General features: G+C 39.6%; 1 protein-coding gene across 1 annotated transcript in view; it reads right to left on the bottom strand.

The window, feature by feature from the left end:
* Positions 1–1055: 1055 nt before the first annotated feature.
* Positions 1056–27406, bottom strand: part of LOC21405452 (serine/threonine-protein kinase haspin homolog) — a 31764-nt gene continuing 5413 nt past the window's right edge. The window contains exons 14-15 of the mRNA XM_024164637.1: positions 1850–1916; positions 1056–1417 (exon numbers count right to left, since the gene is read on the bottom strand). Of these exons, the coding sequence (XP_024020405.1) occupies positions 1280–1417; positions 1850–1916 (205 nt within the window). The 3' untranslated portion in view covers positions 1056–1279. The remainder of the gene's footprint in view (positions 1418–1849; positions 1917–27406) is intronic.

Genomic DNA, 27406 nt, shown 5'->3' with positions numbered 1-27406 from the left:
TACTTATTTATCATAATTTATCTGACCATATGAATATGAACTAAATAATAAAAATATTTATGTAAATCATGAGGTGATTTAATTAGAGAGACAAACAACAAGACATGAAAACAGGTCAGTAGATATTGATCCACTTGAGTCATGTGCTAAATTACAAAATTTTTAATTAATTAAAAATTTACCAATCCAATTCTGAAACTCATTCATTAATAGAAGTGTTGGACATTGCTCTTCAAGAAAATAAGTTGGTGAATCATAGCCCTGGAAAAATATCCAAATTAGTTCCAAATTTAGAAAAGTAAAAAATTTGAATCAAACCCTTTTTAGGAAGTGATGTTTCTATTGCTTATCTGACTCTTTTTCTGCCAATACTATTACTAGCGGCGGTTTCTTTCTGCATAGTTATATAGAATATGCAACAATAATAATATGAGTGGAGACAACCCATGTGGAATAATAAAAAGAATGAATCAAAAGCACTTTGTCTGACTAAGGTCTGAGCAGAAAGCAAACAAGCAAGTGAGAGAAATTGGTCATACAGTCATAACGGCGATTAGGTTAAATGGATTTAAATGAGTATTTCTAAAGTGTCTTCTTATGAATCTGATGGGGCAGAAATAAAAGATAATAAAGTTTGAGATACGGGCACATTCAATATGAGATATTTACTTTATGGATTTGCTTTGTTTTGTTTTCTTAGTCATAAAAGTTTGGAATGGTTTTACATGGTTGTTAGCTTCAATCAAAATAAGTGCAAATAAAGTGTAGAATTTCCATTCTCTGAATCTCAAAAATGATATTAGCAAGTGCAGAATTAGAGATTTGGGGAACAGGAAATCCCAAATACCCCACATACCTTTTATACACGTCAGGATAAAAAAGTCATACAAAGATAAAAAGTTCAGCCAAAAAAAAAAAAGTTATATGGAAAGTGCTCTGAGCAGATTATAAGTGAAATTTCCCTCGTCTAATATGTACCATTTTGATGATTTCTGTAGTATCACTAATTCATGATACTTTCTACTCTCAAGTACAGTAAACTGGCAAAAACCTGCTTTAAAAAAAGGCAAATTATTTAACATAATTAGCAATATCACTGATTCAAACTGCGTTGTTTAAGCCATGTTGTGCGATATCACTGATTTCATTGAAAATGCTAACTTAGGCCCCAAAAATTAAAAGGGGAAAAGAACTGTGTCATGTTCTTGATATGTACACACACAAAGTAGAGGCCATCTTTTTTCTTTAGTATGTTTACATGAACTCCCCAGATGATAACTCATACTTCACAACTTACAACTTGGTACGCCAACAAGTCACTGAAGAAGGGATCAAGAATTGCTTCTCTGGCAGACTGATACTCGTCTAGGCGCTTCTTCAATGAGCGCAAATCCCTCACGTTCTTTGAAGTGTGTTCCTACCACGTCATTTCCATGAGTCAAAACCTAGCCCATTACTGCTCTTATATATATAGCTATGCAATCCAAGCACTGATGAAATTTAAAAATTAGCGACTGTCATCAGGTTTTCCCATCAGGATTGCCAATTATCCGAAATTTTCTATCTTAACAATTTTGGCTAAAAAAGATATGTTCTTATGTTCTTAAATATTCATAGTAAACACTTAAAAATCTTGTTTGTACCAACACTAAAATGAGTATTAAACATGGCATAGAAGTGAAGGAACCAAAAAGTATAGCGCAAACATTAGAGCAGAAGTAACGTGGAAAGAAACCCACATGACCATATTCATAGCCATCCATTAGTGTAAAGATCCACACGATGAAAAGGCAATATGTAAAGTAGAACAACTAAAAAGTTGAATGGAATGGAAAGAAATACAACTTACAAATGCTTTCTTGTGGAGTAATATATCCACCAAATACAGCAACCACAACACATTTGTTCTAGGGAAGCTGTGAATATGAAAAGTGGACATGATTAAGGATCCATAAACGTTCAAAAACAAAGGGGAAAAAAAAGAAAGTAAACAAGAGGTCCTGTTTCATTTTCTTCGAGAGTGCACGTATGCTCTTTTCTCCTCATATGTCAGCCGTCTTTCAAGACTTAAAAGAGGTTAATTAAATGTTCTTTCTTCTAGGTTCCAAGACAATCGCTTTTCCAGGGCACGCACAGTGAATAAAACTGTGGAAAATAGGTGCTAGAGATGGGATAAACACTTTAGGAATTGGATAAAACACTTAATCCCTAGAATTTAGGGATTCGGATGACAGTAAGTTAGGATATTAGAATATCTCTTCTAAGAAGTCTATATCTCCTCTTATCTCTTATCCATTATCCGTGTATATATAGCCCATTAGAGGCTCTTGTAAATGCGATTAATAAAATATGTAGAAAATCAGGATATCCCGGATTCCAGGGGATTAGGGCTGTTTAGATATTATTTGGTTTGACTTCATATTTTAAATTAGTTGAGATCTCCCACGAGATCCTCCTGATTTGATTTCTTTTCTTTTCCTAGAATAGTGAGATTTAGTTAGACTAGAAAGCTGTATATATAGGGCTGTAAAATACGTTTTCTGATTAATAAGAAAGTGTAGTGTTTTCCGATGGTCAAAATGGCCATGACTGGAGCAAGCAGGGGCGATAGCTCTGAGGTTTCAAGCGGAACTTCTCAGCTGACCCCTACAATTGCTCCCACTACATTTACCGAAAACTCATCCCTCCAAATTACCTCACGAAAACTCAATGGCAAGAACTATTTTCAGTGGTCTCGCTCAGTTAAGTGGGTGATCTGTGGTCGAGGAAAGCTAGGATACATCGACGGCACAACCAAGAGGCCAAGCGAGGATGATCCGACATTTCAAACCTAGAATGCTCATAATTCAATTGTTATGGCATGGTTAATCAATTCAATGGAGGATGATATCGCCCAGACCTATATGTATTGTTCCACCGCGACTGAACTTTGGGATTCCTTGAATCTCGCCTTCTTTGATCTTGAGAATTCAGCCCAGACGTTTGAATTAAGGAACAAGGCTAGAAATCTTAAACAAGGTGATTTGGATGTAACTCAATATTACAACTCATTGACAAGACTTTGGAAAGAGATGGACATGCTCAATGATTGTAAGTGGCACTGCGTGGCAGATAGTATGACTTACAGGAAGATGACGGACAAGGATCGAGTTTATGATTTTTTGGCCGGATTAAACAAAGACTTGGATGAGGTTCGTGGACGCCTTCTTGGGATTCGGCCATTACCTACTATCGGGGAGATTTTCTCTGAAGTTAGGAGAGAGGAAGGTCGGAAAAGAGTGATGCTTGGAGACTCCAAACCGCCGCCCACGGCAGAAAATTCTGCATTGGCTGCCCGTGGTTCGGACACTTGGAAAGACACTAGGGTTTCTAGAAAAGGAGGCAATTTGTGGTGTGATCATTGCCAAAAAACCACACCACACCCGAGACAACTGCTGGAAATTACATGAAAAACCAGAAAATTGGAAGGAAAATCGTGGAAACAACCGAGACTCAAAGGGGTTTCAAACCACGACCGAAGGTGTAAAGGAGGAAGGCAACCGCATGAATGTGTCACTCACTAAAGAACAAATGGAACAACTCTACAAGCTCCTTTCTCCTGCACAACCCTTTAACACCAAATCCCTAATAGCCCAAAAAGGTACCTTCTCAACTGCTCTCAGTAGTGTCTCCAGAGATCAAGAACCATGGATTGTTGATTCTAGCACAACAGATCATATGACAGGTTGTGCAAAACTTTTCTCCTCTTACACTCCTAGTCCAAGAAACCTTAAAGTCAAGATTGCCGATGGAACTCTCTCAACAATTGCAGGAGTTGGCAACATTGAAATAGACTCACACATATGTCTAAAAGATGTCCTCCATGTCCCAAAATTAACCTGCAATCCCCTTTCTATTAGCAAATTGACAAAGGATATTAATTGTGATGCGAATTTCTCACAATCTGTATGCATATTTCAGGACCTGATTTCGGGGAGGAAGATTGGCAGTGCTAAGGAACACGGGGGCTTGTACTACTTGGAGAAGGATGTTTCCGTGCATATACCTGCTCAACATGCTAGTTGTAATTCCTCATCTTGTCTAGAAAACAAAAAATAATGTTGTGGCACCATAGGCTAGGCCACCCTAGTTTTTCTTATTTAAAACATTTGTTTCCTACTTTGGTTTGCAATAAAGATGCCTTTCAATGTGAAATCTGTCAACTTGTGAAACACCAACGTTCTTCCTTTAATCCACATTCATATCAAGCGTCTAAACCTTTTTCATTAATTCATAGTGACATTTGGGGTGCATCAAGGGTTAAGAGTGTGATAGGAAAAAAATGGTTCATTACATTTATTGATGACCACACACGAATTTGTTGGGTATACCTCCTAAAAGAAAAATCTGAAGCTGCACAAACCTTCAAAAATTTCCATTCCATGGTTCAAAACCAATACAATAGCAAAATCCAAATTTTTCGTTCTGATAATGGAAGGGAATATTTTGACACGATCCTAGGAGATTATTTCTTACAAAATGGGATAATACACCAAAGTTCTAGTGTTTTCACACCTCAACAAAATGGGATAGCTGAAAGAAAAAATAGACACTTACTTGAGGTAGCAAGGTCACTCATGTTCACTACAAATGTTCCTAAGCTTTTTTGGGGGGATGCATTTCTCATTGCTTGTTATTTGATCAATCGTATGCCTACCAGGGTTCTACAATTTCAAACCCCTTTGAATACCTTTCATGAATCCTATCCTCAAATTAGAATTTCCACATCCCTACCTTTTAAAATTTTTGGTTGCACCTCATTCGTCCATAGGTTACTCAACAACACAAAAAGGGTATAAGTGTTATAGTCCAGAAAAGAGGAGATACTTCGTGTCTATGGATGTCACCTTTTTCGAAAATCAACCTTATTATACCAAAAATTCTCTTCAGGGGGAGCAATCATCTAGTGAAGATAATTTTTGGGAAATATTAGCACAAGATTATCCAACAAATCCCTCTGCAAATCTGCCATTACCCCAAACATTACCTCAAGAGAGTCCGAACCTAACCTTCACCCAAGACCAAATTCCGTTGCCAAATTCACTCTCAAACCCACTTCCATATCAAAGTCTTTCCGAGCCCGAGCCAATGGTGCCCTCAAACATTGATACAAACCCAACGACAGGGGGAGAATTACAAGAGCAGGATCAAAAGGAATTGCTGGTATATTCACACAAAAAAAAATTCAAAAAGAGTGGAAAATCCTGTGATTCTTCAGCAGGGTCAAGACTCCGACCTGTCTTCAGGTACACAGTCCTTAAATCCTAGCTCAGAAACAAAAGATCTTGATGTTCCCATAGCAATGAGAAAAGGTGTCAGACCATGTACCCAACATCCAATATCTAATTTTGTCTCCTATGATCGCTTTTCATCAAAATTTTGACATTTTGTAGCTAATCTTTCAGCCATGGAGGTTCCAAAAACCGTGCATGAGGCTTTGAAGATTCCAGAATGGAGAAAGGCAGTAATGGAGGAAATGAAGGCCCTAGAAAGAAATGATACATGGGAGGTGATAGAGAGACCCAGAGGAAAGAAATCGGTAGGATGTAAATGGGTGTTCACCATTAAATACAACTTGGATGGATCCGTTGAACGCTACAAAGCCAGGTTAGTGGCAAAAGGCTTTACTCAAACCTATGGCGTCGATTACCAAGAAACATTTGCTCCTGTTGCCAAATTGAACACAATCCGGGTACTATTATCCATAGTGGCAAACTTGGATTGGAAACTTCAGCAACTTGATGTTAAAAATGCATTCCTTAATGGAGATCTGGAGGAAGAAGTCTGTATGGATTTACCACCTGGATTTGATGAAACTAAAGACAGAGAGGTTTGCAAGCAAAAGAAATCTCTCTACGGACTCAAGCAGTCTCTGAGGACGTGGTTCGACAGATTCTCAAATGCTATCAAACAACTGGGATACAAACAGGATCAAACGGATCACACCTTATTCCACAAACATAAGGATGGTAAGATTACAATCCTTATTGTTTATGTTGATGATATCATACTGACAGGAGATGATGACATGGAGATGGAAAACTTAAAGAAGAAACTTGCAATTGAATTCGAGATCAAAGACTTAGGAGCTATGAGGTATTTCCTTGGGATGGAAATTGCAAGAAACCGAAGTGGGATTTCTGTTTCCCAAAGAAAATACACCTTGGATCTTCTAAAGGAAACGGGAATGTTAGGATGTAAACCGGTTGACACACCAATGGATCCTAACATCAAGCTAGGAGGACAAGCGACCAGTAGCCCAGTGGATAAAGGAAGATATCAGCAGTTAGTTGGAAGACTTATCTATCTCTCTCATACGAGGCCAGATATAGCATATGCCGTTAGTGTTGTGAATCAGTTCATGCAAGCACCATACGAGGAGCATATGGAAGCAGTGCATCAGATTCTGAAATATCTCAAAAGGACTCCTGGAAGAGGTTTATTTTTCAAGAAAAATGAAGCAAGGAGTATAGAAGCTTTCACAGATGCTGACTGGGCAGGTTCTATTAGTGATCGGAGATCAACCTCAGGGTATTGCACCTTTGTGTGGGGTAACTTAGTAACTTGGAGAAGCAAGAAGCAAACAGTGGTGGCTAGAAGTAGTGCAGAAGCAGAGTTTAGAGCAGTAGCACATGGAATTTGCGAACTTTTGTGGCTGAAAATGTTACTGGAGGAACTAAAAATCGTGTATAGTAAACCTTTAAAAATTTACTGTGATAACAAAGCTGCTATCAACATCTCTCACAACCCAGTTCAGCATGACCGAACTAAACATGTCGAAGTAGACCGGCACTTCATCAAAGAGAAGATTGAGGGAGGAATCATTTGCATGACTTATGTTCCCACTGCAGACCAAGTAGCTGATTTGCAGACCAAGGGACTTGGAAGACCCATGTTCGAGAAATTAGTTGACAAGCTAGGAATGTTTAATGTTTTCAGTCCAGCTTGAGGGGGAGTGTAGAAAATCAGGATATCCCAGATTCTAGGGGATTAGGGCTGTTTAGATATTATTTGGTTTGACTTCATATTTTAAATTAGTTGAGATCTCCCACGAGATCCTCCTGATTTGATTTCTTTTCTTTTCCTAGAATAGTGAGATTTAGTTAGACTAGAAAGTTGTATATATAGGACTGTAAAATACGTTTTCTGATTAATAAGAAAGTGTAGTGTTTTCCGGTTTCTCTCCTAAACCCTGCGCACAAAATATAATCATTTATTCTTTTCCACATGGTATCAGAGCCATAGGGCTTGTTTTTCCCTGGGATTATAAACTTTTTCCTTCTGCGGCAATCATAGCTGAATTTTCACTGACTTGCCTTCATTGCAGTTTTTTTTTTTAAATCGATTATCTATCCAATTTTTTTTCCCTTTTGTGTTCCTTCGCTAGGGTTTTCTCTCTTTCTCCATGACTTCATATCCATATAAAGAGATGTCAAAAATAACCTCTTCAACTCCAGTGGTTCAATCAGCCTAGCAGCGTGAGGAAGAACAAAGTCAGCGCTCCACGGAAGAATTACAGAATATCCAGACCTGCTTATAGACTTAACGGCAGAAACTACCTAAAGTGGTCCCAATTAGTTCTGACTTTTCTAAAAGGCAAAGGAAAATTGAGTCATCATATTAGGAACTAGACCGAAAGAGAGTGAAACTGGTTTGAAGCATGGGACGAAGAGGATTCCATGATCATGTCTTGGTTGTGGAATTCTATGACACCCAAAATCAGCGACATATGCATGTTTCTACCAACCGCAAAGGCAATCTGGGATGCACTGAATCAAACCTATTCTAAAGTCCATGATGCAGCATTAATAAACGAAATTAAGACCAAGACAACAGCCACAAAACAGGGAAATAAAACTGTGACCGAGTATGCTAACTTTCTGCAAAATCAGTGGCAAGAGTTGGATTATTATCGAGTAATTGACTTAAAGTGCAGTAGCTGTACAAGGGCAATAAAAACCTTCATAGAAAGAGAACGAGTTTATGATTTTCTTGCAGGTCTAAACCCTGAATTCAACCAGATGAGGATTCAAATCCTAGGTAAGATGGAAGTATCGTCTCTTAATGAGACAATATCATTGATACGAGCTGAAGAGAGTCAAAGAGGAGTGATGCTTGAACCAGAAACGGCTGATGGATCTGCACTCGCAACTTCTGGTAACAAGCAACAAGGTCTTACTTTGGAGCAACCACCAAAAGCTAAGCATGGAAAGGCAAAGGTGTCAAAGGGAGCAAATCGAGATGACATGTGTACCTACTGTAAAAATCCGAGACACACAAGAGAACGCTGCTGGAAATTACATGGCAAGCTGTGGACAACTAGCCGTGAGTGGGGAAATAAAGGAGGACAGCAGCAACGACAACAATGCCAAGCTTATAAGGCCTCACAAGTCAGAATCATGATCCAGCACAAGAACATGGCGGGTTTAACAGTGAGGAAATAGAAAAATTGAGAAACCTGCTAGGAACCTTGAGAAACCGTCCTCCAACAACTGCTCGTTAGCTCTCTCAGGTAAGTCTCCATTTTCTTGTGGACTGAATGTTTTTGATATAATATTTGTGAATGCATGGATTTTAGACTCGGGAGCCACAGATCATATAACACATACCTCAAATCAGTTTAACACTTACACCCCATGCCCAAGTAATAAAAAGATTACTGTTGCCAATGGAACCACAACCACAGTAGCCGGAATAGGAGATATTCATATCACACCTAGTCTTATCCTTAAAAACCTTCTACATGTCCCTAAACTTTCCACCAACCTTGTGTCTATTCAACAGCTTACAAAAGACTTACACTGCCATGTTATGTTCTATCCCTCTTATTGTGAATTTCAGGATCAGGATTCAGGGAAGAAGATTGGACGTGCTGAAGAAAAGGATGGACTTTATCACCTTGAGATGTCAAACCTTCCACGTATGATCAAGAGAAATTCACCCTCCCCGTTTCTTTCTTCTACAAAAAAGGATGTCATCTGGTTGCACCACTTCCGCCTTGGTCACCCCTCCTTTACAACCTTAAAAATCATGTTTCCTTCTTTGTTTAAGTGATTAGATATTGGGACATTTCATTGTGACATTTGTGAGTATGCAAAACACACTCGTGTGTCTTTTCCTATTAGCAATAAAAGATGTTCTTTTCCATTCCATTTAATCCAGAGTGATCTATGGGGACCCTCTACTCTTCCAAATATTTCTGGTTCACAATGGTTTGTATCCTTTATCGATGATTGTACTAGAGTCACCTGGTTTTTCTTGCTAAAAAACAAATCTGATGTTAACATCTTTCCTAACTTTCATACGATGATTCAAAACCAGTTTGGTACAAAAATAAAAAGGTAAGGACTACTTTAATCACGTTTTATCTCATTTTTTCCAAAAAGAGGGAATTATTCATGAGTCATCTTGCATCAAAACCCCACAACAAAATGGGGTTGCTGAACGAAAAAATGGTCATCTCCTAAACACTACCCGAGCACTCTTATTTCATCAAAATGTACCGAAACACACTATTGGGGGGAGGCAGTTCTTACTGCTGCCTATATTATAAACCGACTTCCTTCAAGGGTTTTAGGGTCGAAAAGTCCAATGGAAGTTCTCTCTAAGTTCCATCCCAACATTAGTGCAACAAACAACCTTACACCTAGGATCTTTGAGTGGAAGGCGATTCTTACTGCTGCCTATATTATAAACCGACTTCCTTCATTAGTGCAACAAACAACCTTACACCTAGGATCTTTGGGTGGAAGGCGATTCTTACTGCTGCCTATATTATAAACTGACTTCCTTCAAGGGTTTTAAGGTCGAAAAGTCCAATGGAAGTTCTCTCTAAGTTCCATCCCGACATTAGTGCAACAAACAACCTTACTCCTAGGATCTTTGGGTGCACTTCCTTTGTCCATATCCATAGCAACAATCGGGGCAAGTTAGATCCTAGGACAGTCAAATGTGTCTTTGTAGGATACTCCTTCACACAAAAAGGTTATTGTGGAATTTCCCTCAAAGTTATCTAGAATTACGTATAGGAGGAAATCATGGGATTAGAGAATCTGGATTCCTTAGGTTTAGGAAAAGATTATCCTTTCCTTATTTGTAGGGATTTGTTACCTTTATTGGTTATGTAAATCTTGTATATAAGTGTGTACATGTTACCGATTAATTTAATGAGAAAAGAGAAGATTATTTCTTCCTCAAAATCTTCATGGTATCAGAGCCGGTTCTCTGAGAAAAAACCCTAGCCTCCATTCCAATCCGGAAAAAACCCTAGCCTGCATTCTCAGCCATCCCTCATAGCCAAGCACAGCTATGGCATCCGAAACAACTAGCTTTCCCCCTGAAGTTTCTTCTCATTCCGATCAAACATCTGCTCCAAATTCTGGACATTCTGGAAATTCCGGAAATTCTGAAAATCTCACCCCTGATCACTAGCCACAAACTTAATGGGCAAAACTTCCTCCAATGGTCTCAATCAGTCCGGATGTTCATCTGTGGCAGAGGCAAAGAGGATTATCTAACAGGGGAGATTCCAATTCCGAAGAAGGATGATCCAGGTTACAAAAAGTGGAAGGCAGAAAATCATCAAATTATGTCTTGACTCATCAATTCAATGAATGTTGATATTGGTGAGAATTTTCTTCTCTACGAAACTGCATAAGAAATTTGGGAAGCAATATGAGAGACTTACTCTAGTTCTGAAAATACATCGGAACTATTCACAATTGAGTCCATCCTTCACGATCTACGGCAGGGAGATCTTATCGTAACACAATACTTCAACATACTCACCCATCACTGGCAGCAGCTAGACATGTTTGAAAGCCATGGATGGAAGTGTCCTGAAGACAATATTCTGTACCGGAAAAATAGTGGAGCAGAAGAGGACATTTAAGTTTTTACTGGGGTTAAACAAAAACCTGGATGAAGTTAGAGGCAGAGTGATGGGAACTAAGCCTCTTCTGAGCCTTCGAGAAGCCTTCTCTGAAGTTCGCCGTGAGGAAAGCAGGAAAAAGGTCATGATGGGTGGTCAACATTCATCTCCAACGTTGGAAGGATCTACTGGATTTGCCCTTGCTGCCCGTGGCCTACGTCCTCAAAATCAGCATGACTCTCGACAACAAAGGAAGGGAAGAGCATGGTTCGATCACTGTGCTAAACCTGGCCACACCAAGGATATGTGTTGGAAGATACATGGCAAACCTGCTGACTGGAAGCCATCAAAACCAGGATTTGACAGAGACAGCCGTGCACATTCAGCCACCACAGTCGAGGAAAAGCCAGTCACAGCCGAGTCAAGTCCTTTCACTAAGGAACAACTCGATGCACTCCAAAAAATTCTAAGCAATACACTCTCGCAGCATGTTTCTCCTACACCGTCCGCTAGCATGCATGCACAAGCAGGTAATTCACAGTCAGCATTCTCTGTGTGTGCTAAACATTCAAGATATTGGATTATTGATTTAGGGGCATCTGACCATATGACGGGAGATGGGTCTCTCTTTCATGAATATCAACTGAGTCACACCAATCTCACCGTGCGCATTGCCGATGGTTCTTTATCAAAGGTGGCAGGGATTGGATCCATTCGACTCTCACCGGAAATCATTCTCAAATCCGTGCTCCATGTCCCTAAACTCGATTGCAACTTAATGTCCATCAGTAAGTTGACTCGTGATCATCATTGTGTTACTAAATTTCTCCCAAATGTGTGTTTTTCAGGAATTGGGTTCGAGGAAGAGGATTGGCAGTGCTGAGATGTGCTCGGGACTCTATCTCTTCAAAACGCCTCAACTTGGAGAAGCTTTAGTTGGAAGCAAAAACTTTCCTACGAGTCAGTCAATTAGTTTTTTCAGTCCTAAGTCTGTTTTCAATTCCAGTGTCAATAAAGATAGTGAAATCATGTTATGGCACTATCGATTAGGTCATCCAAACTTTATGTATCTTGAAAGGTTATTCCCTCATTTATTCATCAATAAAAAGTCAAAATTTTTCAACTGTGAGATCTGTCAACTTGCAAAACACACGTTCTATTTATCCAAGTGTGCCCTACTGTCCATCAAAACCATTTGCATTGATTCACAGTGACATTTGGGGACCCGCTCAAATAAAAAATATTAATGGAGCACGATGGTTTGTGACCTTTGTGGATGATCATACCCGACTCACTTGGGTCTTCCTTATGAAAGAAAAATCAGAAGTTGATAGAATATTCCAAGCATTCAACTCCATGATCCAAACACAGTTCAGTACTAAAATCCAAATTCTTAAGTCTGACAATGCTAGGGAATACTTCTATTCAGTTCTAGCTAACTACTTGTCCCAACAGGGGATTGTCCAAATGAGTTCATGTGTTAACACACCCCAGCAAAATGGTGTGGCTGAGAGGAAAAACCGTCACCTGTTAGAAGTAGCCCGATCCCTTATGTTTTCTACTAGTGTTCCAAAATATTTTGGGGGGGAAGCCATTCTTACTTCTACATATCTCATCAATAGGATGCCAGCTCGTGTTCTAAAATTTAGAACACCACGTCAAGCCCTCATTGAAATCTTCCCTCATGCTCGAGTTCTTGCCTCCGATCTTCCCTTCAAAATCTTTGGGTGTTCTGCATTTGTCCATGTCTACCCCCAAAACAGGAGTAAACTTGATCCAAAGTCCATAAAATGTGTCTTCCTCGGTTATTCCACAAATAAGAAAGGTTATAAGTGTTTTTTTCCCAGCACCGGAAGAGTTTATGACACAATGGATGTGACTTTCTTTGAAAACACACCTTATTTCTCCAAAATTGAAATTCAGGGGGAGAATACTCGGAAAGAACTTTAGTTTTGGAGTTGGGATTCTTTGCTAGATCAGCCGGAAATTAGTCCAAATATACAGCCACAAAATACCACCAGAAACCACCAAATCAGCCCTATGTCCAGTCCAGTCCAGATACCACCAAATCAGCCAGAAACGTCTCCATCCGGTCCAGTCCTTGTACCTGAAGCTTCGGCTAATCCTCCCAATATTCCTTCTCTGAGTTAGTTCTGTCCTCTGCCACCAACTAAAGAACTTCAAGTATACACCAGGAGGAAAAAGCACCCTCAGGGGGAGATGGAGAACTTGGTACATCTCATACCCGTTCATGAATCTGAACCGGATCCAATGACTGCAGAAACTAGCACAGGAGGTGGAAATGAGCCGAAACATGAAGGATCACTTGAGACTCATATTATAGATGATTTGGGACTACCCATTGTTGTAAGAAAAGGTACTAGAACCTGTACTTAACATCCAATCAAGAACTTTATATCATATGCAGGTCTCTCTCCATCCTATCGAGCCTTTACTTCAGGGCTGGATAATGTTCAAATTCCAGCAAACATTCAAGAGGCTCTGAGTCACCCAGGTTGGAAACAGGCAGTCCAAGAGGAAATCATGGCCTTGAAAAGGAATGGAACATGGACTATTACTGAACTCCCGCCAGGAAAGAAAAAGGTGAGTTGTAAATGGGTCTTTACCGTGAAGCACAAAGCAGATGGAAGCATTGAGAGGCTCAAGGCTCGGTTAGTAGCAAGGGGCTTCACTCAATCCTATGGGGTTGATTACCAGGAGACTTTTGCCCCTGTTGCAAAGCTTAACACCATTCGAATACTCCTCTCATTAGCAGCCAACTTGGACTGGCAACTTCATCAGCTTGATATAAAGAACGCCTTCCTTAACGGAGATCTCGAAGAGGAAGTTTACATGGAGATTCCTTCGGGTTTACAAATAAGCAACAACAACAAGAAGGTATGCAGGTTATTGAAGTCTTTGTATGGACTTAAACAATCCCCACGAGCGTGGTTTGGTAGATTCTCAAGGTTCGTAAAGGAACACGGGTTTATTCAATGTCAAACTGATCACACACTCTTTGTAAAGCGCTCTCCCAAGGAAAGAATAGCTATTCTCATTGTGTACGTTGATGACATCATCCTAACCGGAGATCACGAGGAAGAGTTACTGAAGATTAAACGATTCTTAGCTAAAGAATTTGAAGTAAAAGATCTTGGTCCTCTACGGTACTTCCTAGGCATGGAAGTGGCTCGATAAAAAATGGGAATAGTGGTCTCTCAGCGTAAATACACCCTAGATTTACTTAAAGAAACCGGCATGCTAGGATGTAAACCTGCAAGCACTCCTATGGACTCTACAAAGAAGTTAGGGTACGAAGAGGAAGGAACTCCAGTAGACAAAGGAAGATATCAGCGTCTAGTAAGGAAGCTCATCTATCTCTCCCATACTCGGCCTAACATTGGTTTTGCAGTGAGTGTCGCAAGTCAGTTTATGAACCATCCAATGGAGGAACACATGGAAACCGTGTACAGAATCCTCAGGTATCTAAAGATGACCCCTGGAAAAGGGTTATTGTTTAAGAAAAACGATTGCAGAAATATAGCTCTATACTCCGATGCAGACTGGGCAGGAAGCCAGGTAGACAAGAGGTCAACCACAGCGTATTGCTCTTTAGTCTGGGGGAATCTTGTAACATGGAGAAGTAAGAAACAGACAGTAGTTTCCAGAAGCAGTGCAAAGGCTGAACTAAGAGCCTTAGCAGTAACAATTTGTGAAGGAATATGGATCAGGATAGTTATGACTGAGTTGGGGTTGGAGTTTGAGAAGTTAGTGACACTTAAGTGCGATAATCGGGCTACTATTAGTATCGCAAAGGACCCGGTTCATCATGATAGAACGAAACATGTGGAGATAGATCGACATTTTATAGCAGAGAAGATTGAGAACTCAGAAGTGCAACTGATCTACACTCCTACCCGGGAACAACTTGCAGACATCCTGACAAAGGCGCTCCCAGGACCTAACTTTGAGGAACTATGCAACAAGTTAGGCATGTACAATATGTACAACCCAACTTGAGGGTGAGTGGAATTTCCCTCAAAGTTATCTAGAATTACGTATAGGAGGAAATCATGGGATTAGAGAATCCGGATTCCTTAGGTTTAGGAAAAGACTATCCTTTCCTTATTTGTAGGGATTTGTTACCTTTATTGGTTATGTAAATCTTGTATATAAGTGTGTACATGTTACCGATTAATTTAATGAGAAAATAGAAGATTATTTCTTCCTCAAAATCTTCAGTTACAAATGCTTTCATCCACCCACGAGAAAACTCTGTCTCGGTTGATGTCATATTTGCAGAAGACAAACCATATTTCACTACACCTTATCTTCAGGGGGAGTCCTATATTATGGAAGATAAGGATAAGGATCCATTCCTACTTGACCTATCAACAGATTCACTGTTGAAGATATGAATATTCGGTATCAATTATACCGAATATGGAAGATATTGGGCTGATCATAGGAGATTAAGTCAAAGAGCCTAATTGAAGAAGATTAGGAAAGTAGTGATTAGGATTGATTTTGTACAACAATTAACACTCCATATTTACTAGTCTTTCCTCTGTAATTAGTATTTAAGGATATGTTGTAAGCCTACCGAATAATATAATTTCATAATTCTTTCTTCACCATATTTCTCTAGATGGTATCAGAGCATTGATCCCTTTTGCTCGAACCCTAGCCGTCCTCTTACAACACTAGCAGTCCTTTGAACCCTAGCCGACCCAACCATCCTTCCATAATGTCTGAAACAATGTCAGAGTCCACAAATACCACTATAAACCAGTCAAAACCCACTAAAACTGATGCGTCTAGGCCTTATGTCCCTGCCCATGATTCCCATTCTGTCCAGATCACTACAATACGATTGAATGGGAAAAACTTTCTGCATTGGTCACAATCTGTGCGCATGTACATCCGCGAGAGAGGGAAGATTGGTTACTTGACCGGAGAAAAGAAGGAACCAGCCCTGGAAAATCCTTCTCATCCAACTTGGGACGCTGAAAACTCTATGGTGATGACGTGGTTGGTGAATTCCATGGAGGAAGAGATCAGCTCCAACTACATGTGTTATCACAACGCTAAGGAGCTTTGGGACAATGTCAACCAAAAGTACTCAGACTTGGGAAATCAGTCCCAAGTGTATGAATTAACACTAAAACTCGGAGAAATCTACCAAGGTGAGGGAAGTGTCACAAAATACTTTAATTCTCTTGAAACGTTTGTGGCAGGATCTAGACCTATTTAGTGATTATGAGTGGAAATCTCCTGAGGACTGCAACCACTATAAGAAAACCATGGAGGATAATCGTATTTTCAAATTCCTTATTGGACTTAATGTTGAGTTTGATGAGTTTAGAGGGCGAATAATAGGCAGACAGCCCCTTCCATCCCTTGGAGAAGTTTTTTCTGAGGTTCGTAAAGAGGAAAGCTGTAGACTTGTCATGCTTGGTAAGAAAATACCAGGCCATAATGTCGAAAACTCTGCTCTTGCCACTGCCACTGCCACTGCCGAGGCACATGCTGGACGCTTTAATCCTTGAAAAACTAAAGAGAAACCTCACGTGTGGTGTGACCACTGCAACAAGCCACGCCATACGCGTGAAACATGCCGGAAACTTCACGGGAAACCAAAAAACTGGAAAGGGAAACATGAAGGCAGATTCAATTCCTCACCTGCTGCACATGAAGCCGCGGCTGTCCCATTTAGCAAGGAGCAGGTTGATCACATTCTTGAACTGCTGAAATCTAACTCGGGATTATCGAGTACTCCTAGTGCTTCTCTTGCTCAAACAGGTAGAGAATCAATTGCCTTATCTTGCTGTTTTTCCGATTCTGCTCCTTGGATAATAGATTCAGGAGCTTCTAACCATATGACCAGCCTTTCTCACTTATTTGACACTTATACTCCTTGTTCTGGCCATGAAAAAATTCGTATAGCAGATGGATCTTTTTCTCCCATTGCCGGCAAAGGTTTGATAAAATTATCTAGTTCCTTAACACCTAAATCTGTTCTCCATGTACCTAAACTTGCATGTAACTGTTGAAAATCCGGATTATACAGCCTTGTTCCAACTGTAACAGGCTATAAATGTGACAAGCTGCAGATTAGCCTTTAGTTGTCAAACCTTCCTTATTTAGTTAATCTAGGAAATCAAGAAATATATCCTGATATTCATGATTAGGTTAGGCTAGAAATCAATAATTTTTTCCTTAGAATAAGGTCGCAGATCAGGCCTCCCTCTTGTATATATATTCAGTCTTTGTACCATTCCAAATCAATAAAAAGAATCATATTTTTCATTCAATTCTTTATGGTATCAGAGCCAGGCCTCTGACTCTGTCCAGTAATCCCAATTCCTTCCCTTCAACACTCCTATAGTCCCATATACAATGGCCAAATACGGTATGGCAGCAGACCGAGGAAGCTCCACCTCTGAAGTCACCTCCAGTCAGGAAAATCCAGTGGCTGGGATCAATGGAGGCGCGGACAGCAGTGGAGTTCTGCCAATCACGAGCCATAAGCTGAACGGGCATAACTATTTGCAGTGGTCACAGTCCGTTCTCATGTTTATTCGTGGGAAAGGGAAGGATGACCACCTCACAGGCTTGTCGGCCTCACCAGGAGAAAAAGACCCTAAGTACCGGTCTTGGAGGGCTGAGGACAGCATGGTAATGTCTTGGCTGATCAACTCTATGATCAACGATATTGGAGAAAATTTGGGATGCTGCCAAAGATATCTACTCCAGCAACGAAAACACCTCCGAACTATTTGGTGTGGAAACCATTCTCCATGATCTCCGACAAGGTGAAACATCTGTTACCCAATACTATAATACTCTTACTCGTTATTGGCAACAGTTAGACTTGTTTGAAGAGTATAGTTGGGAGAATCCGAATGATGGAAATCGGTATAAGGAGATCATTGAGAAAAAACGAGACTTAACAAAGATCTAGATGAAGTCCGTGGGAGAATTTTGGGCACAAAGCCACTGCGAGAAGCCTTCTCGGAGGTAAGAAGGGAAGAAAGTCGAAAGAAAGTGATGTTGGGAACACCAAACAATCAGCCCACAGCCACAGCCACTGAAGGATCAGCTTTTGTTGTGCGTGGACCACAACTGAACAACACAGAAAACAAGGCAAGAAGAGGAGGCAGGAACTGGTGTGAGCATTGCCGAAAAACAGGCCATACGAGATACTTGTTGGAAGATTCACGGGAAACCTATTGATTGGAAACCCTCACGTCCAACAACTGAAAGTCGTGGCAATATTGCATCCTCAACCAATGAGAATAGCACCACCGAACCGGTTCTCTTCAGCAAAGAGCAGCTTGAACTTCTTCAATTCACAGGCTCTTCCATTGTTGCTACAGGGTCCCTTGCTCAAAAAGGTAATTTCTCAAAAGCCTTAGGGCTTGTTCTTTTGAGTGAAAAACTCAAAAAAAAGGCAACTCGAGTTACAACTTTATTCGAGTTCATGTTCTTTTAAGTTTAAACTTGAGTTTAAACTCGAGTTCAAACTCGAGTTTAAGACTAAAACTCGAGTTCAAGTTTCCCCTTCAACTCGAGTTCAGAAACTCGAACTCAAATTAATGAACAATATTTTTTCTATTCTTAAAAATGCTATAACTTTTTCGTTTTAATTTTGATTGAGATGATTTTTTTTCTATGTGTTGACAACGAAAAGACGAATAAAACCCGACCCATATACCCTATTAAAATTTTTCATCAGCACTGAGTTTTTATTAAAATACTATCTAAATACAAATTCAAGTTTTGACTCACTCAAACACAAAATCAACAAGATTCTTATCTCAAACCATAACTCAAATGTATACAACCAAACACAAACTCAAGTTACAAGTTCAACTCAAGTTATAACTCAAACTCAACTTAAGAATTATACTCAAGTTAAACTCCAAAAAAACAAGCCTTTAATTGTTAGCGGGGAAATAAATGATATTTGGATTGTTGACTCGAGCGCTTCAGACCACATGAGGGGAGATAAATCTCTTTTTACTGATTTTATGCCTAACAATGAAAATCACTCAGTTAAGATTGCATATGGCTCCATTTCAAAAGTAGCAGGGTTTGGTTCGGTTACAATTTCTAAGACTTTGTCTCTTCATTCTGTCTTGTACCGAATCTTGATTATAATCTACTGTCAATCAGTAAACTGACCCGAGATAAGAATTGTGTTGCTAAATTCTTCCAAAATATGTGTGAATTTCAGGACTCGGATTCGGGGAAGATGATTGGCAGTGCTGAGGCGTGCTCAAGACTCTATCTCCTCAAGGCCATCACTTTGTGGAAAAACAAGCTCACGAAACAATCTTCCCAAGTCAGTCTCACAATAGTTGTGTTTCTATTTCTTCAAATAAGGATAGTGAAATTATGTTATGGCACTATCGTCTAGGACATCCTAATTTCTTTTATCTTGAAAAATTGTTCCCTTCATTATTCAGAAATAAAAGATCTAAGAAATTTTCAATGTGAAGTGTGCCATCTTTCAAAGCATGTTCGTAATTCTTATCCTAGTTGATCATATAACGTGTCACATCCTTTCTCTATGATTCATAGTGATGTCTGGGGAGCATCTAATATTAAAAATATCACCGGGTCACGTTGGTTTGTATCCTTCATTGATGACACACAAGAATTACCTGGATATTTCTCATGAAAGAAAAATCAAAAGTAGAGCAAATCTTCAAAAATTTCAACACCATGATCCAAACACAATTCCAAACAAAAATCCAAGTTTTCAAGACAGATAATGCAAAAGAATATTTCAAAACTACTCTAGGAATTATCTAAATAGCCAGGGTATTATTCATCAGAGTTCTTGTGTCGATACTCATGAACAGAATGGGATAGCCGAGAGAAAGAATAGGCATCTCCTTGAGGTTGCTAGGTCCTTGATGTTCACTTCTCATGTTCCAAAACACTTTTGGGGAGAAGCTGTCCTTACGGCAGCCTATCTTATCAACAGAATGCCATCCCGTGTGATAAAATTTCAAACTCCGAGTCAAGTCCTTTTCAAAGCCTATCCAGCAAGTCGTCTCATTTCCACCATTCCACCCAATTTGTTTGGATGCTCAGCCTTTGTTCATGTTTATCCTCATAACCGAAGCAAACTCGATCCCAGAGCAATCAAATGCATTTTTCTTGGGTACTCACCAAATCAAAAAGGGTATAAATGTTACTCACCCATCACAAGGAGATTCTATAACTCGATGGATGTTACATTCCTTGAGGAACAGCCATACTACCCAAAAACTAACGTTCAGGGGGAGAGTGTCAAAAGAACATCAATTTTGGGATATCATTGAAACTCAACCCCATCATGACCTTCGTGCTCTTGATCCAAATCCAAACACTCAGTCTCTCGAGTCTCCTGTTGAATTCTGTTCTCAGAATCCACCTCAAGAGTTACTAAACAAGTCTCCATCACACAATTCTCCTGCTAAAAATAGTGAGCTCCGTGTTTATTCCAAAAAGAAATGGCGTCCAAAGGAGATAGAACAACAAGCACTCCCTCAGCAAATCCAAGAGTCGAAACCAACTCCAAGTCCCAACCTGACTCCTCCACTCTCAAGCTTCATGATGATCGACCCATTGCCGTAAGAAAAGGAGTGAGATCTTGCACAAGTCATCCTGTTTATAACTTCTTGTCTTACAAAAGATTATCTCCAGAATATCGTGTTTTTGTCTCCAATCTTGACAAGATACAGGTCCCTAACAACATTCATGAAGCCATTGAGATACCACATTGGAAGGTAGCTATTATGGAAGAAGTTCGGGCCTTAAAAAAGAACAATACATGGGAGATAGTTGACTTGCCACAAGAAAAACGACCCGTGGGCTGCAAATGGATATTCACGATAAAGCACAAGTCAGATGGAAGTGTGGAACGATTCAAAGCCCGACTAGTTGCAAAAGGATTCACGCAATCTTACGGTATTGATTACCAGGAAACATTTGCCCCAGTTGCTAAACTCAACACTGTAAGAGTTCTCCTATCCCTTGCAGCTAACCTAGACTGGCCACTATTCCAACTTGATGTCAAGAATGCCTTCCTCAACGGTGACCTCGAAGAAGAAGTATACATGGAGATCCCTCTTGGTCTCGGAACACAAGCAACAAATAATAAAGTCTGTAAACTCAAGAAGTCATTGTATGGACTAAAATAGTCACCTCGAGCTTGGTTCGACCGATTTTGTAAGGCTATAAAGAGGTTTGGGTACGCACAGTGTCAGGCGGATCATACTCTTTTTATCAAGCAATCAGAAAGAGGGGAGTCATCCATTCTCATTGTCTACGTCGATGACATTGTCCTTACAGGAGATTTCTTAGAAGAAATGAAAAGACTAAAGAACGTCCTTGCAAAAGAGTTCGAGATCAAAGACCTAGGAACCCTCAAATACTTCCTAGGAATGGAAGTGGCTCGAACAAAAGATGGAATATCGGTCTCTTAGCGAAAATATGTCCCAGATCTCCTAAAAGAAACCGGAATGCTCGGATGCAAACCTGCAGATACGCCTATGGATCCGAACACTAAAATAGGACTTGGGGAGAATAATGCACCAGTTGACAAGGGAAGATATCAGAGAACTCATCTACCTCTCTCACACACTAGACCTGACATTGGTTTTTCAGTGAGTGTTATGAGTCAGTTGACAAGGGAAGATATCAGAGACTCGTCGGGAAACTCATCTACCTCTCACACACTAGACCTGACATTGGTTTTTCAGTGAGTGTTGTGAGTCAGTTCATGAATAATCCCATGGAAGAACATATGACGGCTGTTTATCGAATTCTGAGGTATCTCAAGATGACTCCTGGTAAAGGCTTGTACTTTAAGAAGAACACTAATAGGAGAATAGAAATCTTCACTGATGCAGACTAGGCAGGCCCAGTTACTGATCGAAGATCCACATCAGGGTATTGCACCTTCATATGGGGAAATCTGGTCACTTGGAGAAGTAAGAAACAAACAGTGGTTTCGAGAAGCAGTGCAGAAGCTGAATTCAGAGCTATGGCACATGGAATTTGCGAAGGAATGTGGCTTAAGAGGCTTTTAAAGGAACTCAGAATCCAATATGAAGAACCTCTACAAATGTTCTGTGACAATCAAGCTACAATACGAATTGCCAAGAACCCAGTTCTTCATGATAGGACTAAGCATGTGGAAATTGACCGCCATTTCATCAAAGAGAAGATAGAAGATGGAGAAATTTTGCTGCAATACACGCCAACAAAATGCCAGACGGCCGACATTCTAACCAAAGCTCTTCCAAGATCAAGCTTTGAGGATTTAAATATCAAACTGGGTATGATTAACATCTACTACCCAGTTTGAGGGGGAGTGTTGAAAATTCGGATTATGCAGCCTTGTTCCAGCTGTAACAGGCTGTAAATGTGACAGGCTGCAGATTAGCCTTTAGTTGTCAAACCTTCCTTATTTAGTTAATCTAGGAAATCAAGAAATATATCCTGATATTCCTGATTAGATTAGGCTAGAAATCAGTAATTTTTTCCTTAGAATAAGGCCGCAGATCAGGCCTCCTTCTTGTATATATATTCAGTCTTTGTACCATTCCAAATCAATAAAAAGAATCATATTTTTCATTCAATTCTTTAGTAACCTTCTATCAGTGAGCAAGTTGTCTAAGGATTCTACTTGTCATCCCACTTTCTTTGAATCTCATTGTGTGTTTCAGGAGAGGAACTCGGGGAGAATGATTGGCAGTGCTAAGGTGATAGATGGCCTTTACTATTTAGAAGATGGAAACTCCAAGAATAAAAAAGCTCAAGGCTTAAGTAGTATTAGTTCTATCTCTGTTAAGGATCAAATAATGCTTTGGCACTATAGACTAGGACATCCTAGTTTTCCCTATCTAACATTATTTCCTATGTTATTTCGTGGGGTGGATTATTCCAAACTTTATTGTGAGAATTGCATCTTATCAAAAAGTCAGAGGACTATTTTTTCCTCAAAACCTTATCAATCCTCAAAACCATTTTATTTATCAAAACTCTTTCTGGTAAAAAATGGTTTGTAACTTTTATTAATGATCATACTCGTTTATGATGGATCTATTTAATGAGTGAAAAATCTGAAGTTGAAAATTTATTCAAAGATTTTTATATAATGGTTGAAACTCAATTTCAAACTAAAATAGGAATTTTGCATACTGATAATGGCACCGAATATTTTAATGAAGTCCTTGAAAATTTTTTAAAGGAAAAAGGGATTCATCATCAATCCACTTGTGTTGATACACCTCAGCAAAATGGTATTGCTGAGCGAAAAAATAAACATTTACTAGAAGTTTCTCGTGCCATTATGTTTTCTATGAATATTCCTAAATACCTTTGGGGTGATGCAGTTTTAACTGCAGCCTATGTAATAACAGGATGCCTTCTCTAATTTTAAACTATGCACTTCTCTTGAAAGTTTGAAAAAAAAAAATTTCATCTACTCGTATTCGTCGGATCTACCCCTTAAAATTTTTGGATGTACGGCTTATGTTCATTTACCTAGTAAAGGGAGGTCTAAACTTGATCCAATGGCTGAAAAATGTGTTTTTATAGGCTATGCTCCAAATAAAAGGGGATGTAAATGTTTCAATCCCATTACTCAGAAAATTTTTGTTATTATGGATGTTTCATTCCTTGAACATCAACCTTACTTTCAAAAACAATTTTCTTCAGGGGGAGAAACTAGTAAAGAAGAAAATTGATGGGATGTTATTCCTTCTTCTACTTCTTTACCTAAAATTGTTGATACAACGCCTAATGATAATGTCCTTGATGATACTCCTACATCTATTTTTCCAAGCATTGTTGATACTTCGACATGGGGAGAAATACTACCAGCTATTCCTAAGAAGAGCAACTTAGAGCTTCAGGTTTACTCAAGGAGGAAGACTCGGAAGAACAGTAAAGAGCCTACTATTCTCTTGGTGCAAGCTCAATCTAATGCCCCGAGATCCGAACCTACAAATACTCCAGGTACTCTTGATATTGTTTCTTCTTTAGAACCAACTAATGTGCCATTCCTATTGAGTCTTCTGTACAAGAACCTTATGACCTTGATATTCCTATAGCCTTTAGAAAAGGGAAACGTTCCTGCACCAATTACCCAATAGCCAATTATTTGTCCTATGACAGACTTTCTCCTAAACATAAGGCCTATACATCTAAAATCTCTAACTTATTTGTCCCGAGAAACATCCAGGAAGCACTTGATAATCCTGATTGGAAATTAGCAGTGATAGAGGAGATGAATGCTCTTAAAAAAAGTGGAACTTGGGTGATTGAGGATTACCAAGAGGTAAAAAGACAGTCGGTTGTAAATGGGTATTTACTGTGAAATACAAGGCCGATGGAAGTATAGAGAGATATAAGGCGAGACTTGTGGCTAAAGGATTCACACAAATTTATGGTATTGATTACCAAGAAACGTTTGCCTCTGTAGCCAAGATTAATTCTATCCGTGTTGTTGTCCCTTGCAGTGAATTCCAACTGGCCGTTATACCAGTTAGACGAAGCATGCCTTTTGTAATGGTGATCTGGAAGAAGAGGTGTTTATAAGTCTACCTCCTGGATTTTAAAAGTGTTTTGGTCAAGACAAAGTCTGCAGACTCAAGAAGTCCTTATATGGTCTTAAACAGTCTCCAAGAGCGTAGTTTGAACGCTTTGGAAAGGCTGTAAAAAACCATGGCTATCATCAGAGACAAGCAGATCATACCATGTTCTACAAACACTCTGAAGGGGGTAAACTTGTGATTCTAATTGTTTATGTGGATGACATAATTTTAACAGGTGACGACCTTGAAGAGATGACCAGACTAAAGAAGAAACTGGCAGAAGACTTCAAGATCAAAGATTTGGGAACACTAAAGTACTTTCTTGCCATGGAATTTGCAAGATCGGAAGCAGGAATTGTTGTAAATCAAAGAAAGTATATTCTTGATTTACTCGGCGAAATAGGTTTTCTAGGATGTTAAACTATTGAAACTCCAATTGAAGCTAACTTGAAGCTTACTCCAGCAAAACCAGAAGATGCAATTGATAGGGAGAAATTTCAGCGATTAGTACGTAGATTAATCTACTTGTCACATAACCGTCCTAACATAGCTTTCGCTGTAAGCATGGTGAGTCAATTCATGCACTCACCGGGACAAGAGCATTTTGATGCAGCCTACAGTATTTTGAGGTATTTGAAGGGAACTCTTGGTAGAGGACTAATGTTCAAGAAGAGTAATAATCTACAAGTTGAAGTCTATACAGATGCGGATTGGGCTGGACCCACGACTGACAGATGATCAACTTCAGGATACTGCACTTTTGTTAGAGGAAACCTAGTAACTTGGAGAAGTAAAAAGCAAAATGTCGTAGCAAGAAGTAGCGCCGAGGCTGAATTCAAATCCGTAGCACACGGGATTTGTGAGGTAATATGGATCAAAAGGCTATTTGAGGATTTGAAGATCTCGGTTCCATTCCTATAAAGGTGTATTGTGACAAGGCTGCCAACTCAATAGCTCATAATCCAGTTCTACATGATAGAACAAAGCACATTGAAGTTGACAAGCATTTCATCAAAGAAAAAATCGAAAGTGGCCTAATCTACATTTCATATGTACCAACCATTCAACAGGCTGCTGATATACTTACAAAAGGACTACAGAAGAAACAGTTCGAATTCCTAATAAGCAAGCTAGCTATGGAAGACATCTACAAGCCAGCTTGAGGGGGAGTGTTGAAGATATGAATATTCGGTATCAATTATACCGAATATGGAAGATATTGGGCTGATCATAGGAGATTAAGTCAAAGAGCCTAATTGAAGAAGATTAGGAAAGTAGTGGTTAGGATTGATTTTGTACAGCAATTAACATTCCATATTTACTAGTCTTTCCTAGAATAGTTTTCCTCTGTAATTAGTATTTAAGGATATGTTGTACGCCTACCGAATAATATAATTTCATAATTCTTTCTTCTCCATATTTCTCTAGATTCACCATCTCCTTCTCATTCCCATCCTCAAAATCCAACATCACCTATCTCAAACACGGAACCGGTACCTCCTGATCCTGTTGTGTCACCAATACCACCTGAAAATAGGACTCTTGATCATATACAATTTGGAAAATGGAAGACATACTCAAGGCGACAAGGACCAACTCTCGAATTAGCACAAGTTCAAATCTTCAACCCGGCTTCTGAGAATGAGGTAACAATATCTGAACCTACTTCACCCCTACTTGTAGAAAACAAACACCCATCTCCAGAATCTCAAACCTTTGACCACTATACCCTATATCTCATTTTGTATCCTTCAAAAAGTTCTCACCATCCCATAAGAACTTCCTCACAAGTTTAAATGAAGCTGCTATTCCAAACACTTTGTCTGAGGCACTATCTAAGGAAGAATGGAGAAAAGCTATGAGAGTCGAGATGGATGCATTAGAAAAAAATGGGAAATGGGAGTTAGTTGATCTTCCAAAAGGGAAGAAAGCAGTGGGGTGTAAATGGGTTTTCTCCTTGAAGTTCAAAGCGGATGGATCATTAGAGCGCTACAAAGCAAGGTTAGTTGCCAAGGGGTACACCCAAACATATAGGGTTGACTATCAAGAGACCTTCGCGCCAGTTGAAAAGATGAACACCGTCAGGATCTTACTATCACTAGCTGCCAATTTTAATTGGAACTTACAACAATACAATGTGAAGAATGCCTTCCTTCATGGGGACTTAGAAGAGGAAATCTATATGAGCATCTCACCCGGGTTTGAAGGAGTTGAAAGGGACAATGTATGCAAGTTAAGGAAAGCTTTGTATGGATTGAAACAGTCACCCCGTGCCTGGTTTGGAAGGTTTACCAAGGTAATGTTAGCCACTGGATACAAGCAAAGTCAAGGAGACCACACCCTCTTCATCAAGCACGTCCTAAAACAGTGTTTAATCAAAAGAATTTGAGATTAAAGATTTGGGGAGGTTGAAATACTTTCTTAGGATTGAGGTCACGCATTCCAGACAAGGCATACTCATCTCGCAACAAAAGTATGTCACTGATCTTCTCAGAGAAACCGGAATGCTCGCAAGCAAGCCAGCCGCAACACCTATAGAGGCAAATCATAAGCTTGGAAAAGCTATTGAAGATCGAGCAGTAGACAGAGAAATGTATCAAACGTTAGTTGGGAAGCTCATCTACCTTTCTCACACTGGGCCAGATGTAGCATATTCAGTGAGCATCAGCCAATTCATGCATAATCCCAAAGAGATTCACCTTCTTCAAGCTACCTACCGAGAGCTCCATTATTTGAAAGCTAATCCTGGGAAGGGGATCATGTTCAAAAGATACACTTAGCTCGTTCTTGAAGCGTATACAGACGCAGATTACACAGGTTCTCCCATGGATCGGAGGTCTATTTCAGGTTATTGCACATTCCTTGGAGGCAACTTGGTGACATGGAGAAGCAAAAAGCA

Source organism: Morus notabilis, unplaced genomic scaffold (genome assembly GCF_000414095.1).
Source record: "Morus notabilis unplaced genomic scaffold, ASM41409v2 Scaffold283, whole genome shotgun sequence".
NCBI lineage: Eukaryota > Viridiplantae > Streptophyta > Magnoliopsida > Rosales > Moraceae > Morus > Morus notabilis.
This window is presented reverse-complemented; position numbering and strand designations above follow the sequence as displayed.